Genomic DNA, 19480 nt, shown 5'->3' with positions numbered 1-19480 from the left:
GTCTATTCCTCTAACGATAGTAGCAGGTTTGAAAGCAAACTTTCACCTCCGTTAGTAACCACTTGAAGATTTATTTGCTACATTGTGGTGTACCAATGTGTTGTTCAGTCGAAGTGTCATCGGTTTATTGAATTAGTTCTGGCATTTGTGCTGGAGAAGCGACATTCACCTGTGGGTTAAAACCAAATACATCAACAGATCTGTATCTTGTGATATTTAAAACGATAATATTTTTTTCTCTAAGACAACGAAGAACAGTGCGGCACTGAAAGCGACCCCAGGTACTGATTTTAGTGACATTTAAGAATGGTTTTTACTTTTTTCATGTTATCATCTCAAAGGTCTCGATAGGGTTGGAAACAATTTCTGGTTCTTATGTGATATATCTGCAAATTTATATTTCTGAAAGGCTCAGTGGTGTTGTCAATTTTTAAACCATTTTTCTCTCGGGAACGTTCCCTACCACCTCGACTGTCTTTCTGTGAAAGCCTTACGACTTTCAGTCAATGATTCCCTGCAAAGTATCTCGATGTATTGTACATCATTTAATACTTTTGCAGTTTTGCATCTTTCTATGATTACTGAAAGGTTTTATTTGGGCGTAAGTAATTAATTGTAATTAGTAGCTGGGCTGGCGACGCTATTGAAATCGCCCTAATTTGTTTATTGCTCCAAAGCATGTTTAAACAAAACCTATCAACCGCCGATCAAATTAGCATATACAACTGCTTTTGAAGTTGTATCAGTGAAGGAAAATTTGCCATGAAATTTCATGATATTCGACCGTAAAATTGCGACATCTTTTACGAATTCAGGTTTTTGTAAAAGTTATGTCTCTGAAGGTATTAACGTGGATTTATAGCCTTATTGATGCTAAATAGTTTGCTTTTCGTAGACCGTACCTAAAGTCGGGTCCTCGAGGAGTCATAACAATGCAAGTCCTTGAGGTTTAGTGTTTTTTTCAATGATCTTTTTGTGAAGAGATTCAAGTAGTCACCAAGCATATATTCAATCGTTTTCCCGCCTTTGCCTTAACACGTCCTTGTAAATTAATTCAAATCAGTGCCTTTACTTTCATTGCTTTACTTTTAGGTCGGCCTGTATTGTCAATTATCTTAGGCAGAAGGTATTCGCATTCCGTCAGATGACTCGAATACTCAGCTGTATGAATAAGCTCTACAATGATTTTATCTCCCACCAGCAGCTTGTGAAGCGGAACAGCTGAACCAGTTATGAGCGACGACCAGGCAATTAACACTGCGGGTAAACTCAACGATGACCTGCTGTTTTACCACGAGTTTAAATTTGACGATAACAACAACAGCGACATAACACCATCACTAAGCGATTATGAGCTCCAGAAGATCAAAGAAGATCTGGGAATGCTAGATGAAAACAATGAGTTTGAAAAATCTGACCTACCGTTACCCTCCATATACATCGACGGGAGAAATACCCCAACGCCTTTTGACTTCCCGCTGACGGAAGAAGAACGTGCGCTGCTGGAGCACTGTACGATCGGATCACCTCGGCGATTTTCCGATTCGCCGAGCGTTTGCTCGACATCTCTGGAGTTATTAGCGGATAGTTTGATAAAAGACTTCCAAGACATGGACTCTGATCACAATCAAGAACTGATTTTCACCCCAGACGAGGAACAAGGGCCGGGGGAAGATACCTACGCGCGTTCTTCTTCTTCCAAGGGGCTGAACCTAAAAGCTCCGTCTCCTGTACAAAATTTGCAGCGGACCGTCGAAAGATCAAATTCCGAAGCTCTGGAATCCGTTGAAGCTAGCGATGAAAATGTCAGCAAATCAGATAAAAGTCTGAATGTGAAAAATAATGAAAGTTCGCCCACTCGTCCGCTACATGAGAACGCAGATGCTTCATTGAACTCTGCATCCTCGTCATCTCGCAACGGCCAAGAGTCGGAGCAAACATCACTGAGATCAGCCTCGTTAGATTCCGACTCGCTCCCGGCCTCGATCGACTCCGTTCTTCCAGTGAATGATGTGCATACACAGCAACAGTACTTTGTTGTGGTGGCCATTGATTTTGGAACAACATTCAGTGGTTACGCGTTCGCTTTTACTCGAGATCCCGAGAGCGTGCATATGATGCGCAGATGGGAAGGGGGCGATCCAGGTGTCACTAACCAGAAAACACCTACAACTTTGTTGCTGAAACCTGATGGAAACTTCCATTCGTTTGGATTTGGTGCGAGGGATTTTTATCATGACTTAGAACCAGACGATGCTAAAAAGTGGATGTACTTTGAGAAGTTTAAGATGTCTCTACACACAAACAAGGTACAATTGAGTTTTATCTTCCAGCTTCTCTAGATCTTGTCTTTGATTTTATATTATGGGAATAGATTTTATTATTCCCTATAACTTTCAAAGAGACTGTACAATTTGTTTCGATTACCTTCAAGAAATTAGAAGTAATTCGTATCTTACCGAATTTTACACTTTTGACTTTGTATTGTAAATGAGATTCTTAACCTTGTAAAACTAATTAAAACATTTTTGTGATCCTGAACTCCATTAAAATTCATTTGAAACTTTAAAACTTTCTATTTTATCCGGTACGAATTGACTCTAAAATAAAATGATGCATTGTAAATAGTATTCCGAGAAACTGAGAATGCCGGTATAGAATACTTTCAGTAATTATTAGTTTTAGATCTTTAAAAAGAACTACATTACATTCGAGAGTTGTGTCGTTTCAAATGAAGGTTCCACTTTTATAAGCTTCATGGTGTGATTTGTAAAACTAGCAACCTTGTTATTTGAACTTGCGTGTAACCCGAACATGTTTTTAGAATATTTTCCAATGAACCAAAGCCGGTAAGAATTTGACTGAGTCTATTTATGTAAAAATGTTTACATTTTGAGATAACACTGAATTATTAATGAGAAACGACTGACCAAGATACCGTATATTAATTAGACGACAACCTTAAAATTGCATGGAGTGAAAGTCGGAAATAGACAATCGCAACATGATTTCCACCTCGAGTCGCATCATTGAATAAAATCTCACATTCTGATTGGTTAACGAAGCGAGGTATTTAGTGTGAAATTGCGAGTTAAAAACGAGGCTAAGTGATATTGTTTCGCATCAACGAATACATAACAACTATAAGTAATGCTCTTTTCTTTTTTTCATATTTAATTCAATTATGCGATTCAAGAAAAATCCATTACTTGAATCTTGAATTCCGCGTTAAGTTGCACTTGAAAACCAATATCGCACTCATAGCTTCGCGATTCGTGAGATATCGCTTTTCGCGTGCAATTTTATGCGGTATTCCCTCGTCAAGTAATGAATTTTCCTGTAGAATGTTTTTAATGTTAATTTATCCTTTATAGGATCTTCACAAAAATGTTGAGATCAAAGCTGCTAACGGCAAGTCAGTCAGAGCTGTGACCGTGTTTGCACATGCGCTGAAATTTTTCAAAGATCACGTGCTGGAAGAACTCTCTGACCAGTCAGCAACGAAGATTCTGGAAGAAGACATTCAGTGGGTTCTCACCGTACCTGCCATCTGGAAGGCACCCGCTAAACAGTTCATGAGGACAGCGGCCTATGAGGTGAGTGGAATGTTTATGCTTCCAAATGATTGGCTTGCATTCGTCTGAGGCAGCCCTTTTGGCGAATCATTAAACGCCTTGGATTTTTATCTTAGGTTTTTTTTTGTGGAGCCTGAATGAGTCAGTTCACGAGACAGAGGCAGGGTATAATGCTTTTTACTGAAGGTAATTTTTCACAAAAACAAAGGACATGCCAGAGAGATGCACGAGTTTCTTTCAGTTAGTTATTCTAATTCCAAACACAACTCTGTCTTGAAGAGTAAATCTAAGTATTACTGACTCTCAGGACTTTCTCGAACACACTGCCAGGTTTCTTAATTGTTTAAATCCTCAACAGACCTCACAAATTGACCAATGGGCTCCTCGCCAAGAAATAGTAAATCACATTTTCTGAGAAAAAGGAATAAAAGAGACGTCTTGGGTCTAAGGTGGCATGATGCACTCGTCTTGGCTCGAAACCACATGTCAGAACAAGATGTAAATTACTTTTAAAGAAACATTACTCTCAATTTGAAACTTCGGACGTGTTACGTCCCAGAACGTTTATTCCACTGCATTGGTAATAGAAATCACAGTCTTTTGCGGCTGTGGTCGTGCTGTTGCTGAAAAACATCTAAGAATTAATTAATTTTGTGTGCTTCTACATGATTGCACGTTTAAAAAAAATAACGTGTTGGATAAAATATGTAAATACTCGACAACTTTAGAGAGAAATAACGTCTCTATGCGTCTAAGACACCATTACTTATCAAAAATTTCTCATGTGAAGGGTTTATCTGCGGTTGTGTACATGTTTGTTGTACATCCTTCATTTATGTTCGCAAGTTAGATCCTAGGTGATTATGCAAAATAAACCGTTCTTGTGTACTTCGGCGTTGTAGCCGTATTTCCCTGTATAAAAATAATCAACACAGTCTGTGCGAAAATTGCTGACACTCACGGAGAGTAAAATCGTAAAAAAGAACTCCAAGTTTGAAATAGACCTCATTGTTAAACCTCTAATATTCGTTAATTTCCGTGTTTCAAATCCCTCTTAATAAAAGTTCGAGATCGCTGAGTTGTAGAACAATACCACTCTGAAAGGTCGCACCTCAAGTAATGTTTTTGAACATGCAGTAGCGTAGTTAAGTAGAAGTGTACCGTGTACAGCCACTTTAAAGATCATGATACATGGATTGACATACACTCGAAGGTGATGACTCTAATTATGGTCGAATAATACAAAATTAAAATTGTACCAAAAAGTTAAATTGTTCCTGCGAATCCAGTGCAGTATTCTTGGAATTTGTGGTGTAGATCTTCTTCATGCATATTCACTTCTACTGCTGAATAAACTTGTGATTGGTGTCGAGGTATCGTTATGGATGCGAGGAAAGTTGTTCTCTGTGAATAATTTCTTTAGAAGGTAGAGTTCGCTTACAACCACAGCGGCGATAGAGCCAAATACGAGACATTCAAAAACCACCATGTCTGGAAACAGCACTGTAGATTTGCATTTATTTGTGCGATAAATACCTCATTATACTAACTTTCCTTGTTATTAAATTCGTTACCTGCGGGTGCTGTAACTTGGAAAAAGGCCAAGAAAAATCAAGTGCGTTAGTACTGACTGACACCAATATTCTCCTTAAAATGCCGACTCTATTGTAACCAGACAGATGAGAAGGATAAACAGAATCATTAGCAACGGGATTATGTCTTGCGGTAAGCACCAAATTTTCAGAAAAAATGCGTCAAAGAGAATGAATAAGAAATTTATACACTAAGGATATCGGAATAGTTCGAGAAGAACAAAAAATAGTAATGGAATATGAAGAACTTTATTCATATTTTATCGAAGCAAAAACGTCAAGTGTGCGGGCTTACAACAAGCTTCAATGTAGATATTTGAAATTTGCTTTCATGATCTTTTTTCTTAATTCTGCACTGCAAAAAACTAAAGGCCTAGTTTCAGACTACAAGCCCAGGATTAAATGTTTCACATAAACCACAGTTCAATGTACTGTAGAATACAACTCACTTTCCTTTGACTTGCAGCCCGGCTTATCCTTATTAAGTCAGTCCCATCATCCTTAAAGATTTGTAGGAACATCAAATTAAGAAACTCATTAAAAATAAAGTCAGAAGCTTTAGTTTGTAGTTATATTGATTTCACGAAGCAATGTAGTGTTATTTAAAGCTCTTGATTACCAGTGTTAAAATATCCTAGGCTACTAAAATGTGCCCAACGGAGTCATTCGTCCGCAAGACGTACTTATTCAGGCGAAAAAACGTTTTCCAAGCAATGTTGTCTTTTAAGAAATCCATGGATCCAAGGATGTCTCATTAATCATTTCGAGGCCATCAGTGCTAAAGCTTCCCCTCTGGAAATGAAAAAAGGTCCGTGCTTGAAGTACGGTAGTTCTTCGCCTTTGCAAATTTTCCTCAGTACAAATGCCTCTATTCCTACCACAGCAGCTACGGTAACAATGACAAAGACCTCCACAAATACCATGGCTTTCGCAGGGTTTATCTCCTTTTCGATTGGATCAGAAATCCGTCTGGGAAGTTCGAATTGATTTCCACTGCCCCTCGAAAGATGTTTTTGTGCTTTGAAGAACTTTGCGGTTGGACGTTTGCCACATTCTTTTCCACCTGTAAGCTCTTAATTATATGCAAAAAAGCGCATGTTTGGGAATGACAGATTGAGTGATAATGTTGGACTAAGGACTTTATTCAATTACTTGCATTTACATAACTTTTCATTTCACATCGGTGATGTGAGAGATTCTGACCTGCTCCTGTTACAAGTGTACTTCTAGTGCATAGACATTTTGTGTTTCGTGGAAACCCGTTTCCTTCAACCAGTCATTTTATTTTCGGAAAACAGCGTTCAAAATGTATTTCGTATTATACATTAAAACACTTAAAAGCAAACCGCCAGTCATGTGTTTAGATTTTCATATCAGATATCATCGTCATACGCTTTGTAAGGACTTGTATTTAGCCTGTTAGCTCAAATTACCCGGCGTTTATCCAGCGTATTTCTGCTCCTTTTTGAGTCATCTTTAGCTCATCTTGTGTTCAATCGAAAATGGATAGCACTGATGCATAACATTACGTCAGTACGTGACAAACTTTCTGGAAAGTGTCAATGTTATTTTAACATCTTACAGTTCTTTCCAGCGCCATCCTTTTGGAGACAAATAGTTCTAAATAATTAATTTTGTTATGCAGTGATCTAAACAGATGCCTGATGAAAAATCTTATTGGTTAACATTGATCACGTGACTTTCGTTTCCTGACGTTCGCAAATTCCTTCGAATTTCAGCACTATTTTGCAGAGTTTTTAATAAGGTGAAACACCGCGAAATTTCTCAAAATGATTTAACATTTTTAAGCTGGAGATGATTGAAATTAAAGTCAATGAGTCAGTAACGAGTGCTTACTCATTTTTTTTTTGTGTAATAAATACGAGCCATTTTCATAATCCATACGAAATTGCAAAATAATATTTATACCGCAGTTAAATTAACAAAAAAAAAAAAAAAAAAAGAACCGATACATAATGTTTTAAGTTCAATTCTCGATGGTAACTTTTGCGGTACAATCTGAGTTGCATTTGAAACAAGAGGAGAACGCTGAAATGATTTCTCCAAAACCTTTGGTTCGCTATGTTTGTGGCGAAATCCCTTGCTAATATGCTTTTGTAGATTGCGTCACTCTTTTCCCTTTAAAGCGAACTTTATTGCCTTCCCCAAAACGAACATATTTTAAAATTGGAGTTTACAATATATATATTTTTTAATATATGAGCATAAATAAACTCTCTATGATATTGTGAGGGGCATTTTTCAAATATTTTCTCATTGTGCGCCAAGGGTTGCCACAAAGTTCTGTTTTAAAACGTAATAAGTGACCATTTTTTCTCAGTCTAACATACCTTTATCCATTTAGAAACAAAAAAGGCACAGCAAATATTGTTACGGTACATCTAACCCCTTCAAAATAACAATTTCTGCGTCTCTGGAAACTGAACCATTGATTTTGTATTTCTTGAGCTTTACTCACAGTTGTAGATAAATGAGGTAATGTTTCGTATGGTGATGGTTAGCTTAAAAACTTTGTACCTTTGATACTTCAGAGATTAATATTCTTGCTTATTGATAGAAAAATTAAAAGATTAGTCTGGTATTAATTATTTTATGAAACTGTCCAGTTTTTCCGAGGACGGAATTATCTTGTGGTCTTAAGAATGGTATGATGTAGCAATAACGCATTGTTTTGTTCTTATGAAGCAAGTTCCAAGCTAACTGAACTGAAACTGCACTTGAAGTCCAAATGTTCCCTGGTATTACAGCAAATACGAACCGTCACCAGCCAGGTTATACTTTGAGTTGACATGGACGCGATATTCTTTTCCTTCGCATAGTTTCCTGAGCATGTGCACATCTAGAAATACTAGTACTGTGAACGTTCCAAGCACTACAAGTTCTACCAACACCATGTTTATTCTCTAACTGTCTCAACGTCAAATCAGCTCTATCCAAACGAAATTTCCCTTTGAAAATGGCAGAGTATGTCCCGAGCTACAATCAGACTCATTAGTTTCAAGTGTGCGTCGAGTAAAAGAGCACCTGCTGGATAGCTTCTGTAAACAAGTGTGAAACTAATCAACATGAATAGATTACCATTAGCAAATGACGCAGGTTGAAGATGTTTAACGTTTTGGCCGCAGGCCGATCAGGTGCATCAAGGAAATTTTTCTCTTGGTAAGCGAGAAAAAAATGCTGGATCTATCTCGTCAAAATTTGCGAATTTCTAAATCACCTATCTCACTAAAATTTTCTTGACATAAACTTTCGTTCGACAGGTAGCTGTTCTTTACAAAGTTTCGTATGATTGTTGATTTCATCCACAAGTAGATAAACACAAAAAACTGGCAAACACAAAGATATTAAACAAATTCTTAGCTCTCGCAACACAAAAACAACAACAACATCAGCTGAGCTGTAAATCTTACGACAACCGAAAAACACTGAACAGCATTCATTTTCTCAAAATTCTGCCAATTCACTAAGAACAGCCTTATTTGAGTCCAAAAACTATTGTATACACAATATTACACCAGAATCCAATTTTTCTTAAAATATAAAGATGTGAACACTTTCACCACATTGAAACCCAATGAAATTTAAGCGCATCCTTTAAGAATGTAGATAATCTGCGTCAAATAGCTGAATTCGTCTTTATAAACCATATATACAAAGGGATATGCTTTGTAAATGTCCCTCTACATTCGCCATGGTCTTCTACGTTATGGCTTATCGTACATGGCTTTATCTCTTGCGTGCAAGTTTAAGTCTGAAAAATTGCCTTATCTCGCAGAGAAGTAAGGTATTGTCACAGGGAACACTTGTGCGTATGGTTCAGTATTATCCTGCTGATTTTGTTCCTCCCCAAAACATCTTTTCAGCAAGTAAATATCCAAAACGCTAAATCCAGCAACAATTACTCCTAGGAAAACTGCCGTCACCACAACCATACCGGGATGAGATCTTCCTTCCGTCAGGATTACATCAATTAAAATGTCAAAATGATTCTGCTGAGCTATTTAAGTCACTTTGCGAAGTCACTGGCACACATATAGCACAGCACGATGTTTCGCAATTTTGTATGATAACTTGTTCGTGTTAGTGATGTTGGCTGGCATCCAGGCTGACTTACTGCCACCTGCAAGTGGGAAAATTTATCGTTGAATTATTGACCAGGATTACAAAGACGCTAGGGAGGTGAAATTTTCAGCGCACTGTGATTTAGCTTTGAACTTATCGGGAGTTCATACTGCATATTAACCTGATTGTGTTACGTTGGGTTTAAAGCGTTCAAGTTGCACACTAAAATATTCTTCAATTGCTTAGTTTACTGAAGGTTGGAACATACGCTCTTTTTCATACGTCAGATGCATGTGAATAATACCTATTCAGCAATCTGCCATGACTCAGATAGGGTGATTAGTTTGACGAAATAGAAGCAGAAATGCGATTTAGAACGGATGGACTTTTGGATTCGGTTATTGGACATTTGAATTCTGTCGTGACATGAGTCTCAGCTAAGGCCTCGGCCACTGATGAGTGTATTTCAATTACTTACCATCCATAAACATGGTACACTAATAACTGCTAACTGGGTATTTCTTTCTGGCTATCTTAAAACCAAATAGTTGCTTGAGAAAGAATATTCAGGCGAACTTGAAGCTAAAATATTTTAGCTCTCGAAATATTGGTTGAAAATTTATCCAGTGCTCTCCTCTTTACTGCTGGGCGGAAAGGAAAAGGAAATGACTCAGAAAATTACCCTGGTCTTTCTTCTCCTCCTCAGTTTGACTGTCGGCACGATAAGAATTCCTTATTTTGTCATGTACGCATTCATTTGAGCTCTGTGTTTTTGCCGGAGACCACAGCACAAACTTCCAACACAGTAAAGGTGAAACAATGTTACTCCGGCAACCAGTAATACAGTTAAAAAAATGGCAAGAGAAAGCATTGTAATTCAAAGCAATTCTCATACACCGTAGGTCTTTTCCCCATCAATAACTGCTGAATACGTATTCTTTACTGAGTTTGAGAATTTCACCTCTCAGATTCGATTCTGCTCTCCTGCGGTCCTAGCGACAAAGCTTATTTTCCTCAACAGGCTTAGAAGAAAAATAGTTTTAGGTGCTCGAAGTTTTGCATCCTCATGGCATTGACTGCAATTTTTGCGATGATTAATCGAATCAGTCAGTTGTAAATTCCGCCGGAAACCAGCATACAATTACATCGCCTTGTTATATTTTTGTTCTGATACGTAATTTTTTGTTGTTTCATTCTAATGTAAACGGGGACACAACACTTATATGCTGACATATTAGAACTCGTTTATTATTTAGCAACAAAATTAAACGTAATTAGCATATGTAGACACATCGTCTTGAATAAAACACAAGGATTTTCTTTCCACGGTGGGGGTCACGTTGCTTACAGGCTCTTTGGCTAGTTCATTTCGCTTGAGAACTTGGGACACTACTAGCTAATTTTGCTCGTCACAAAAAATAACTCAAGATTTCATTCCAAACTCTTTAAGATCCAATCCAATCTCCTATTACCAAAGTTAATCGTTTGTGTAGTGATAAACTAACGAAACTTTATCACTATTTTCTATATTAGATATTAAGCATGATATCCCTCATATTGTAGGCCGGACTGACTACACAGGATACCCCTGACCGTCTGCTAATAGCATTAGAACCGGAAGCTGCTTCGATTTACTGCCGGAAGTTACGTTTGAGGGACTGTTCATGGGCGGAGGAGACAAAGAGGAGGTCAACTGTCTTATCATCAGTGGACGCGCTGGTCGGAGATGACTTTCAAGGTACTATTTTCGGGAAAATAGGGGAACCTAGAAAGCGCAGTGACTTCTGCTGTTGAAGCTGATGCCCTAAACTTGTGTCACATGTGTGGGTTGAGGTCGTTGCTAATTCTCTTTCCTGATCCAAGAAGTTTTTCTTCAGGTTCCCCAGTTCTCCATCCTTTTCAGGAAACAATGACCTTAATTTCAATGAACAGCAAAACAATAAAAACACTAATGTGGCCTTGAATTACTGTAAAATATTGTAGAAGTCCGAGCTTTCGCCGCTCAACGGCATTATCAGGGACGGATAAGATAAAATATTCCACAAGGGCCGAATAAAAGGGAGAAAAGTGTCACTATACTAATGAGCGAGTGTCACTGTGAGAGGATACAGTGTGAAATGGGAGGCGTTAGAACAATAGGTCTGCGAATTCAATGCATTCTTCTCGTGAGTTAATTGTAGGTTTGTTTTTCCTTATGTAAAACGCTTCAAATAGGCGGAGGTTTACCGGGTCGTTTTCCAATGTAATTTTTACTTCAATGCCTTTGTAATCCTTGCCTTGGCATACAGCGACATGTTTGTTTACTGATGAATTTACGCTTCTGAGATGTTCTTTCACACGGTCGTGGATGGAACGAGTGGTGCTCCCGATGTAGTCTTGGTTACAGTTTTTGCATGTAATTTGGTAAACAGCGTTTCTCAATAAACACAGGTTGGTATGTGCGATGGGGCAATTGTCTCTTGTGCATGTATGCTCTGTGATTTTGTGAGAGAGGGCTTTTCTGAGGGTGCATGACTTGTGTGCGATGCGCACAGGTATTCCCTCTTTACTGAAGATGTTAGTGATCTTGTGGTCTAGCCGTTCGGAGATGTAGGGGATCTTCAGGTATGACCATTTTTTCTTTTCTGTGTTGGGAGAGAGAGAGTCTTCGCCACGGTTCTGGGGTTGTTTTGTGTGGCGTATGTAGCTCTCCGAGTATCCCTTTAGGTGCAGGATTTCGTCAAACGCACCTTGATGTTTTGCGTTTGTAGTTTGTGTGGAGCATCGGTCATGAATACGTTTCCGTTCGTTGCGAATGAAGTTGGTCTTGGCTTTCTTGGGAATAGCCAATTAATGGTGTACGAACAATGGTTTTTTTAGCTTTTTTCTTGTAAAACTCAAAGGAGCTTTTGCCGTCTTTAGAGATGGTAACTTCGAAGTCTAGTAGCGACAGCTGCTGGCCGTTAGGTGTTATTTCCGGTTTCTCAGTTTCAAACTTCAATTTTGGATGCAGGTTCATTGTGCGGTGGAATTGGTCTCCCATTTCTTCGTTAGTTGATTGTAGGTAGATGTCGTCGACATATCTCTTGTAAGGGGTTATGAAGAGGTGTGAGGAAAGCGCGATAGTTTCAAGTTTGTCCATATAGAGAATGGCCAGAATTCCTGAAATGCTTGAACCCATGGGGAGACCTTCCTTTTGGCGGAAGACTTGGCCATTGAAAGAGAAGTACATGTTGTTTAATGTAACTGTGAGAAGATCCATAATGTCTTGCTTGGAGAGGTGGAATATTGGGTTCTGAATTCGGTCAACAGCATTAGTGATGGCCTCCGGGGATTGAGATGTATAGGGACACTACATCGAGGCTGCAGGGGTATGTTAACGTTTTTTTGGTGGCGATATTTCCGTATTGAATGTAGTTGTAATAAGCTCTAGGCTGTTTTCTAAATGTGCTGGGACATTCTTTAGCATAGGTTTAAGGGCGTTGGCGAGCAACCATGAGATGCGTTGCGTTGGTCTGTTGCTGTTGGATACCATGGGTCGTGTTTTGATGTCCGGGCCCGTTTTGTGGGTTTTGATGAGGTGGTAAAACCGGGGAAGCTTTTCTGGACAAAAGCTGGGAACTCATTTTGTAGGCAGATTTGACAAAGGCACTGAATTCTGTGTAATACCACAAGACACATTCACACAAGTCGCCCCTGATCACCTTAGCGACTCAAACACATACCAGCGAATTATTCGTATGTCGGCCAAAACAGTCGAAAACAAGATCAACGCATTCTGGAAAAACATCTGCCTACAAAACGAGTTCCCAGCTTTTGTCCAGAAAAGCTTCATCTTGTCCTCGAACACCGATTTACCCCGGGTTTACCACCTCATCAAAACCCACAAAACGGGCATAAGTTAACTCACGAGAAGAATGCACTGAATTCGCGGACTTATTGTTCTAACGCCTCCCATAGCACACTGGATCCTCTCACAATGACAACACCACTTTCATAAATGGCTGCCGGATTGATATTCTTTTGTTTAAATTAAAATTAGCCTTTCTGGCCTCGTTCTCCAGTTCAAAATTCAAAAGAATGCATTATCTCAAGCGAGGCTAGGCTTATTACAACTACATTCAATACGGAAATCTCGCCACCAAAAAAACGTTAACATACCCCTGCAGCCTCGATGTAGTGTCCCTATACATCTCAATCCCCGGAGGCCATCACTAATGCTGTTGACCGAATTCAGAGCCCAATATTCCACCTCTCCAAGCAAGACATTATGGATCTTCTCACAGTTACATTAAACAACATGTACTTCTCTTTCAATGGCCAAGTCTTCCGCCAAAAGGAAGGTCTCCCCATGGGTTCAAGCATTTCAGGAATTCTGGCCATTCTCTATATGGACAAACTTGAAACTATCGCGCTTTTCTCACACCTCTCCATAACCCCTTACAAGAGATATGTCGACGACATCTACCTACAATCAACTAACGAAGAAATGGCAGACCAATTCCACCGCACAATAAACCTGCATCCAAAATTGAAGTTTGAAACTGAGAAACCGGAAATAACACCTAACGGTCACCAGTTGTCGCTACTAGACTTCGAAGTTACCATCTCTAAAGACGGCAAAAGCTCCTTTGAGTTTTACAAGAAAAAAGCTAAAAAAAACCATTGTTCGTACACCATTAATTGGCTTAAGTGACACTTTTCTCCCTTTTATTCGGCCCTCGCGGAATATTTTATCTTATCCGTCCCTGATGAAGTTGTTAAGTGGCGAAAGCTCGGACTTCTACAATATTTTACAGTAATTCAAGGCCACATTAGTGTTTTTATTGTTTTTCCCAAAATGTTACTGAAGGACAACATTCAAAGATTGATGAACAGCAAAGATTGACGAACAACCTCATGTTGGGTGTGCTCTTGCTAAAATCCGATCCTTTAAAATCATTATCTGCTTATTTTAAGACAATGAGATCATAACCGCTGCGAAAATGTAACAGTTTTGTCTTTTTTTTCATTTTTTAGTAGTTTCATATGCTCATTAGAGCGTTGATGAATCCATTCTATCTGCCCTCCGTTAGATTAAACGCGACTCCTGGGCTCCGGCGCTGAGTTACATTAATATTCTCATTCTTTCACTTGCTGGCTGGCTTGATATAATTTTTTTCTCGCATTTAGAAAACACCCGTTACTTGGTGGTGGATTGTGGAGGGGGTACAGTGGACCTAACGGTACATGAATTAGACTCACAGACCGGTACCTTACAGGAGCTCCACAGGGGCACAGGAGGGGCCTGTGGGGCCACTGGCGTAGACGAACAGTTTGAATTGTTGCTCAAGAAAATCTTCGGGAAGGACTTCATTGAACAGTTTAAAAATAAGCGACCTGCAGGTTGGGTCGACTTAATGATAGCTTTTGAGGCAAAGAAACGAACTGCGAGTCCAAACAAGACAAATCCACTGAACATTTCGATGCCGTATTCCTTCATCGATTACTTTAAAAAACACAAAAGCTCAAGCATTGATTCAGCAGTCAAAAAGTTTGGAAATCCAAACGTGAAATGGTCTTCGCAAGGAATGTTGAGAATTGCGCCTGAAACCATGAAAGAACTCTTTGATCCCGTGTTGAGCAAAATTGTCGAACACGTCAAGGACCTCATAGGTCGAGAAAGTGTTACGGGTCTAAAGTTTCTCTTCCTTGTAGGTGGATTTGCTGAGTCGCCGTTACTTCAAGTTGCTTTGCGCGAAGCGTTTGAGTCAAGTATGAAAGTAATTATCCCCCAAGAAGTCGGGCTAACAATTCTCCGAGGCGCGGTGCTCTTCGGATTGGATCCCACTGTTGTCCGAGTTCGGCGGGCTGTCATGACGTACGGAGTCGGAGTCCTCAATCGATTCATTGTCGGAAAGCACCCAAGAAGCAAACTTGTGAAGAAATCGGGGGTCGAATGGTGCACCGATGTGTTCGACAAATTTGTAACTTCCGACCAGCCATTGAAACTTGGAGAGAGTGTCACGAGAAGTTATGCGCCTGCCAAATTAGGACAAACTTCAACAATAATAACAATTTATTCCACAGAGGAAGAAAACGTTAGTTTCGTCACAGACCAGGGCGTCAAGAAATGTGGACAGTTGCTTCTGGAGATGCCAGAGGTGGAAAACACTGATACCAAAAAACCGAGAGAGCTTAAAACGAGTATGATTTTCGGTGATACTGAGATCAAAGTTGCAGCTGTGGATATTCTGTCCGGCAAGGAAGCGAGAGCAAGCATCAATTTCTTATCCCTATGAAAAAGGGCGGAAGATAAGGAAACAATCCGCAAATTAAATGCTTGATTTGGTTTAATCAACTGAGTTGATTGTGCAAATTGGCCAACGTAAAGACTTACTGCTGATGTTGATGTTTTGAACGTCAGCCCCCTAAAGTCGACTTCGTCAGAGCGAAAGACCAAGGTCGAAACGTCAGCTTTCTTTTTACAGCGGCCAGTTTAAATTAGCAATTTAGTTGATAAAAACAAATTATCTTGCTACATTCCCCACCGATGCAGCACCACAACTGCTTCAAATCCTACCCTCTTAATTCATTTTTTGTATTTAAAATAGTTTTTGCTTTAACACTGGGAAAATTAGTAAATGTTCGAATGGAAGGCTTGTTAAGTTTTATATAAAATTGATGTAGCAAATGAAAACCAGGGTGCGCGAAAATTTTCAGAACTTCATCTCATTTGAATAATTTATCAATTTCTAGACTGTACGGTATTTTTAAATGAAATACCTGGATTTGATAAACCCACAAACCTTACATCAAAAGACAAAAGAAAAGATTCGCTTCTTACGTAAAGGAAATAAGAAAGATGATAAAATTTTAGCCCGGTGGTGGAATAAAGAGGCGCTTTGTTCGTCTCGTCACGAGTGTGTAACAACGAAAACCTCCAGTCACCTTTTACAACTGATTTGAAAGGCAATATTTGAAAAACACTTCAAAAGGAGAAACAGAAAAGAACACAGTATTGTTGCATAGGAAGTCTTAATTTTAGTATGAAGCCAAGGAAGAGTCTGTAAAACGTATTTAGTTTTGATACTTGGTTAGCATAAATGATTTAGATGATTTGTTTCCACCCTCAGCTCTCCTGCTTTTTAGAACTCCATGGCGTGCAGTGAATAAAAAACTACATTTTGCATTTCATGGGAACAATACCTTCCACTGATTATTCTCTTTGTCATCAATTCCATTTTCAAACCTTTGTTACGAAGTAGTATCATTTTAATTTTATGTGGTCAAACTCAACACCGCTTGATGATTATTGATTTCTTGCAGAGAAAAGCCAAGTGCTGTTTGTGCCGTATTAAATTTCCCTGATTACAGTTGGTTCTTAAATATTCTCTGAGAAATTGAATAACTGTGATCAGAAAGTCAAAATATTTTTCATGTCCTCAAATTTGTCTCTTGGATACTAGACTGTAGCTAAGTTCAGTTACTATTTGAGATCAAGCTCTCCTTAGTTCCACTGCCACCATTGAAAAAATTAACTATTGCATTTTATTTAACTCCTGATGTCATTGCTGAGCTTAAAAGTGGTTTCCATCAACACAGAAACATAAATTGGTGTAACCCTTTCAATCGTCAGCAAAGAAACCCTATGTTTTTCATTAAATTTGTTTGTGAACTGATAGTTGTAATTTACATCATAAATAAGAATACTTCATGTTATCAATTAAAACCTTGCATTATGATCTCTCCAAGCTTCTTTCAATAATGAGGTTGTTTCTTCAGCTAAATTCTTTTATAGAATTTTTTAATTCTAGCAGCAAAAGATGTTTTAGTATTGTCCTTATTAAGCCATGCACTTTCTTTACCCTTGCATAACATGACTAGTATAATAATATGCCCTGGTTTTCTGCTAGGCTCTCTGTCACTCTTATTTTACAGCATATGATAAAGCAAGCTGTTGCATGGCACTTAATCAAAGTCTGGAATGTCTTCAAATGAGTATCCCCTATAACCTTTCCATGCATAGTATGCTATTCTGACATGATAGAAGCCTGGGATGAACATTAGAGAACCAAGGATCAACAATGGATAAGTCCGATCAGCATACTGAAAAGGTAATTAAGAGAGAAGAAAAGTCAAGATAAAAAGAGGTGCTAAACAAACAATAGCACAGTAGGTTTAAATCTCAACTGAGTGAGTTTTCCACTTGCACTAAGATGAAATTGTGATGTAAATGCTTTAACCGCATGCAAATTCACAAGAAATCAAACCCATCAATTTAAGGCATTTGTGACCTGTCTCCTAATTATTTAAAATATAGGGCTGGTCTTTTAAAGCCCACTTTTGGCACATTCCAACAAAACTTAGACAAGCTAATAGAAGAGAACTTCATTATACTGCTGGCTCTGCAAGTGGGCAAGATAAAGTGAATCCTGCAATCTGACATGCTAGCCAAGCAGGTAAGTTTGCCAGTTTGGGTTTAAACCCTTTGATTCCCAAAAAAAAAAGAGAATGAATATATATAGCCCATTTACAGACTCGCTGACCTCTTGTGAACTTAAATTTGTAGTATGAAAAGACTTTCCCAGCTATTTTAGCATCGATAGATTCAACAAAATGCCTTAAAAAATTCTCAAAACTAATTTTCACGGGAATGTGTAGAAGCTACAGGAGAGAATTAACAATAAGAATCCAAGCAAATTGCATCCTATGCAACACATGAAATTGATGGGTTATCACTTGTAAAAACAGTACACACCTTCACATCAAAATATCCTGTGAAAAGTAGTGATCCAAACACAAGTAAGAGAGTTCCCACAGAAAATAAGAAAACTGCCAGCATCAAGGCTTTCCAGGGTACCTTTGGGGGAGGCTTTCTAAACTAAATGCAGAAAAAACATTGTACACATCATTTTCATTACTTTGTAAATTTAAATCAAAGAGTTGCTGGTAGAGGTAAGTTTTCCAACTCAAACCATAAGGAAAGGTGCAACCCTCTAACCAATGAGTACAGTTGACTGCCAACAACTATCACTTGGCTCTGATGATGACTTCCCCACAGTCACCACTTCTGACAACAGTCCTTCTCAGGACTACACTCAGCTGAATGATCATCAAACTACACTACCACATGTTACCCCTGGGTTCAAACCATTTACTGCACATGAAATTGTGTTATAAGTATGCATAAATAAACCCGAGCAGTCAACCAGAATATGCAACAGTTTCGAAACTTTCACCTGCTTGTGGCTCAAAATTATAAATTATGCAGAATTTAAGCAGAACCAAAAATATTACCAAAAACTTATAAAATAAGGAAAGAGTTCCATATAACCCCATACATTAATTATGCATTCCATTTCATACCCTGCGAGCAGAGTCTTTTCTTCTTTTCTTCCTTTTAACCCTCCAAGGGAAAAGGCTCTGCCGACATCCTGTTGTTGCTTTGAAATGCTGAAAGCCCAAAACTTTGGGCTACCCAAGCCGGTTTTGCCTCCAGTCAAACCGGTTTTAGTGCACACGCCTTTGTTTTTCATGTGCACAGATGACCAAATCTGCACCCACAATAGTTCAAGGGGGCCTGGAAAAGGATTAATTTCTAGGTAACCACCGCGCAAGTTCAAACGAGCAACAACAGGATGTCGGCACAGCCTTTTTCCCTTTTCGATTCGAGGACGGGTTAAAAAGGCTCTGCTCGCGGGGTATCCATTTCATAAAGACTAAATATTAAGGTTTCTTTGCCACACTCTATGCATAATTAATGTATGGGGTTATATGGAACTCTTGCCTAAAATAATACAACAAAACAAAATCACAAAAAAACTGCAGGTGACAAATTAAAACGTAACAATGTTTTGTAGTCAAGGAGATGATTAGTACCGCGAATGGTGTCCCAACAAAACTATTTCTTCAAACTAAATTCGTTCTTATTCCACGGGGTTGCGAGTTAATTTATTTACTTTATTTGTCTTTTCGTCTCTTACACGGGTCCTGACCTTAACCTTAAAGCTTAATTCGAATTATAAAGCTGAAAAAGTGTTACAAACCTGCGCGTCAATGTAGCCATCATCGTCAGAAATCTTTTTATACTTCACTTTACTTCTAATAATCGTTGTAGGCATATTCTAACGCACCTAAATTAACTGAAGGCCCAGCTACTCGTTGATAGCCCGTGGTAAATAAATGCCAGATCGAAAGTTCTACATACAGGAAATACAGAATACAAACGAAGTCTGTAGATTGTAACCTCGCCTTCAAGCCGAATCAGCA

The 19480-nt window shown here is 38.7% G+C and overlaps 2 protein-coding genes across 3 annotated transcripts; one reads left to right on the top strand and one right to left on the bottom strand.

Moving 5' to 3' along the window:
• Positions 1–998: 998 nt before the first annotated feature.
• LOC111335515 (heat shock 70 kDa protein 12A) lies at positions 999–16962 on the top strand. Its single transcript, XM_022941439.2, has 4 exons — positions 999–2309; positions 3375–3596; positions 10814–10988; positions 14402–16962. The coding sequence occupies exons 1-4, from the start codon at positions 1233–1235 to the stop codon at positions 15508–15510; spliced, it is 2583 nt and encodes an 860-aa protein (XP_022797174.1). The 5' UTR covers positions 999–1232; the 3' UTR covers positions 15511–16962.
• Positions 16737–19455, bottom strand: LOC111335517 (transmembrane protein 230). 2 transcript variants are annotated; one of them, XM_022941441.2, is made up of 3 exons: positions 19258–19455; positions 17970–18092; positions 16737–17317 (listed from the first exon to the last, which is right to left on the bottom strand). In XM_022941441.2, exons 1-3 carry the CDS (start codon positions 19330–19332, stop codon positions 17180–17182), a joined length of 336 nt encoding a protein of 111 aa, XP_022797176.1. In that variant the 5' UTR covers positions 19333–19455; the 3' UTR covers positions 16737–17179. The 2 variants fall into 2 exon arrangements, with proteins under 2 accessions (XP_022797176.1, XP_022797177.1); XM_022941442.2 differs by having other exon boundaries at positions 17970–18087; positions 19258–19409.
• Between the last annotated feature and the right edge of the window lie 25 nt (positions 19456–19480).

This window comes from Stylophora pistillata, chromosome 1, assembly GCF_964205215.1.
Source record: "Stylophora pistillata chromosome 1, jaStyPist1.2, whole genome shotgun sequence".
Taxonomy (NCBI): Eukaryota; Metazoa; Cnidaria; class Anthozoa; order Scleractinia; family Pocilloporidae; genus Stylophora; species Stylophora pistillata.
The sequence above is the reverse complement of the archived record's forward strand: the minus strand, read 5'-3'. Positions and strand labels throughout refer to the sequence as shown.

Coding starts and splice junctions, on each gene's coding strand:
- LOC111335515 (XM_022941439.2), top strand. CDS start 1,233: ATGAGCGACGACCAGGCAATTAACACTGCGGGTAAACTCAACGATGAC. Junction 2,310..3,374: donor TGTCTCTACACACAAACAAG/GTACAATTGAGT, acceptor TATCCTTTATAG/GATCTTCACAAAAATGTTGA. Junction 3,597..10,813: donor TGAGGACAGCGGCCTATGAG/GTGAGTGGAATG, acceptor CTCATATTGTAG/GCCGGACTGACTACACAGGA.
- LOC111335517 (XM_022941441.2), bottom strand. CDS start 19,332: ATGCCTACAACGATTATTAGAAGTAAAGTGAAGTATAAAAAGATTTCT. Junction 18,093..19,257: donor ATGGCTACATTGACGCGCAG/GTTTGTAACACT, acceptor TTCTGCATTTAG/TTTAGAAAGCCTCCCCCAAA. Junction 17,318..17,969: donor CAGGATATTTTGATGTGAAG/GTGTGTACTGTT, acceptor TTACCTTTTCAG/TATGCTGATCGGACTTATCC.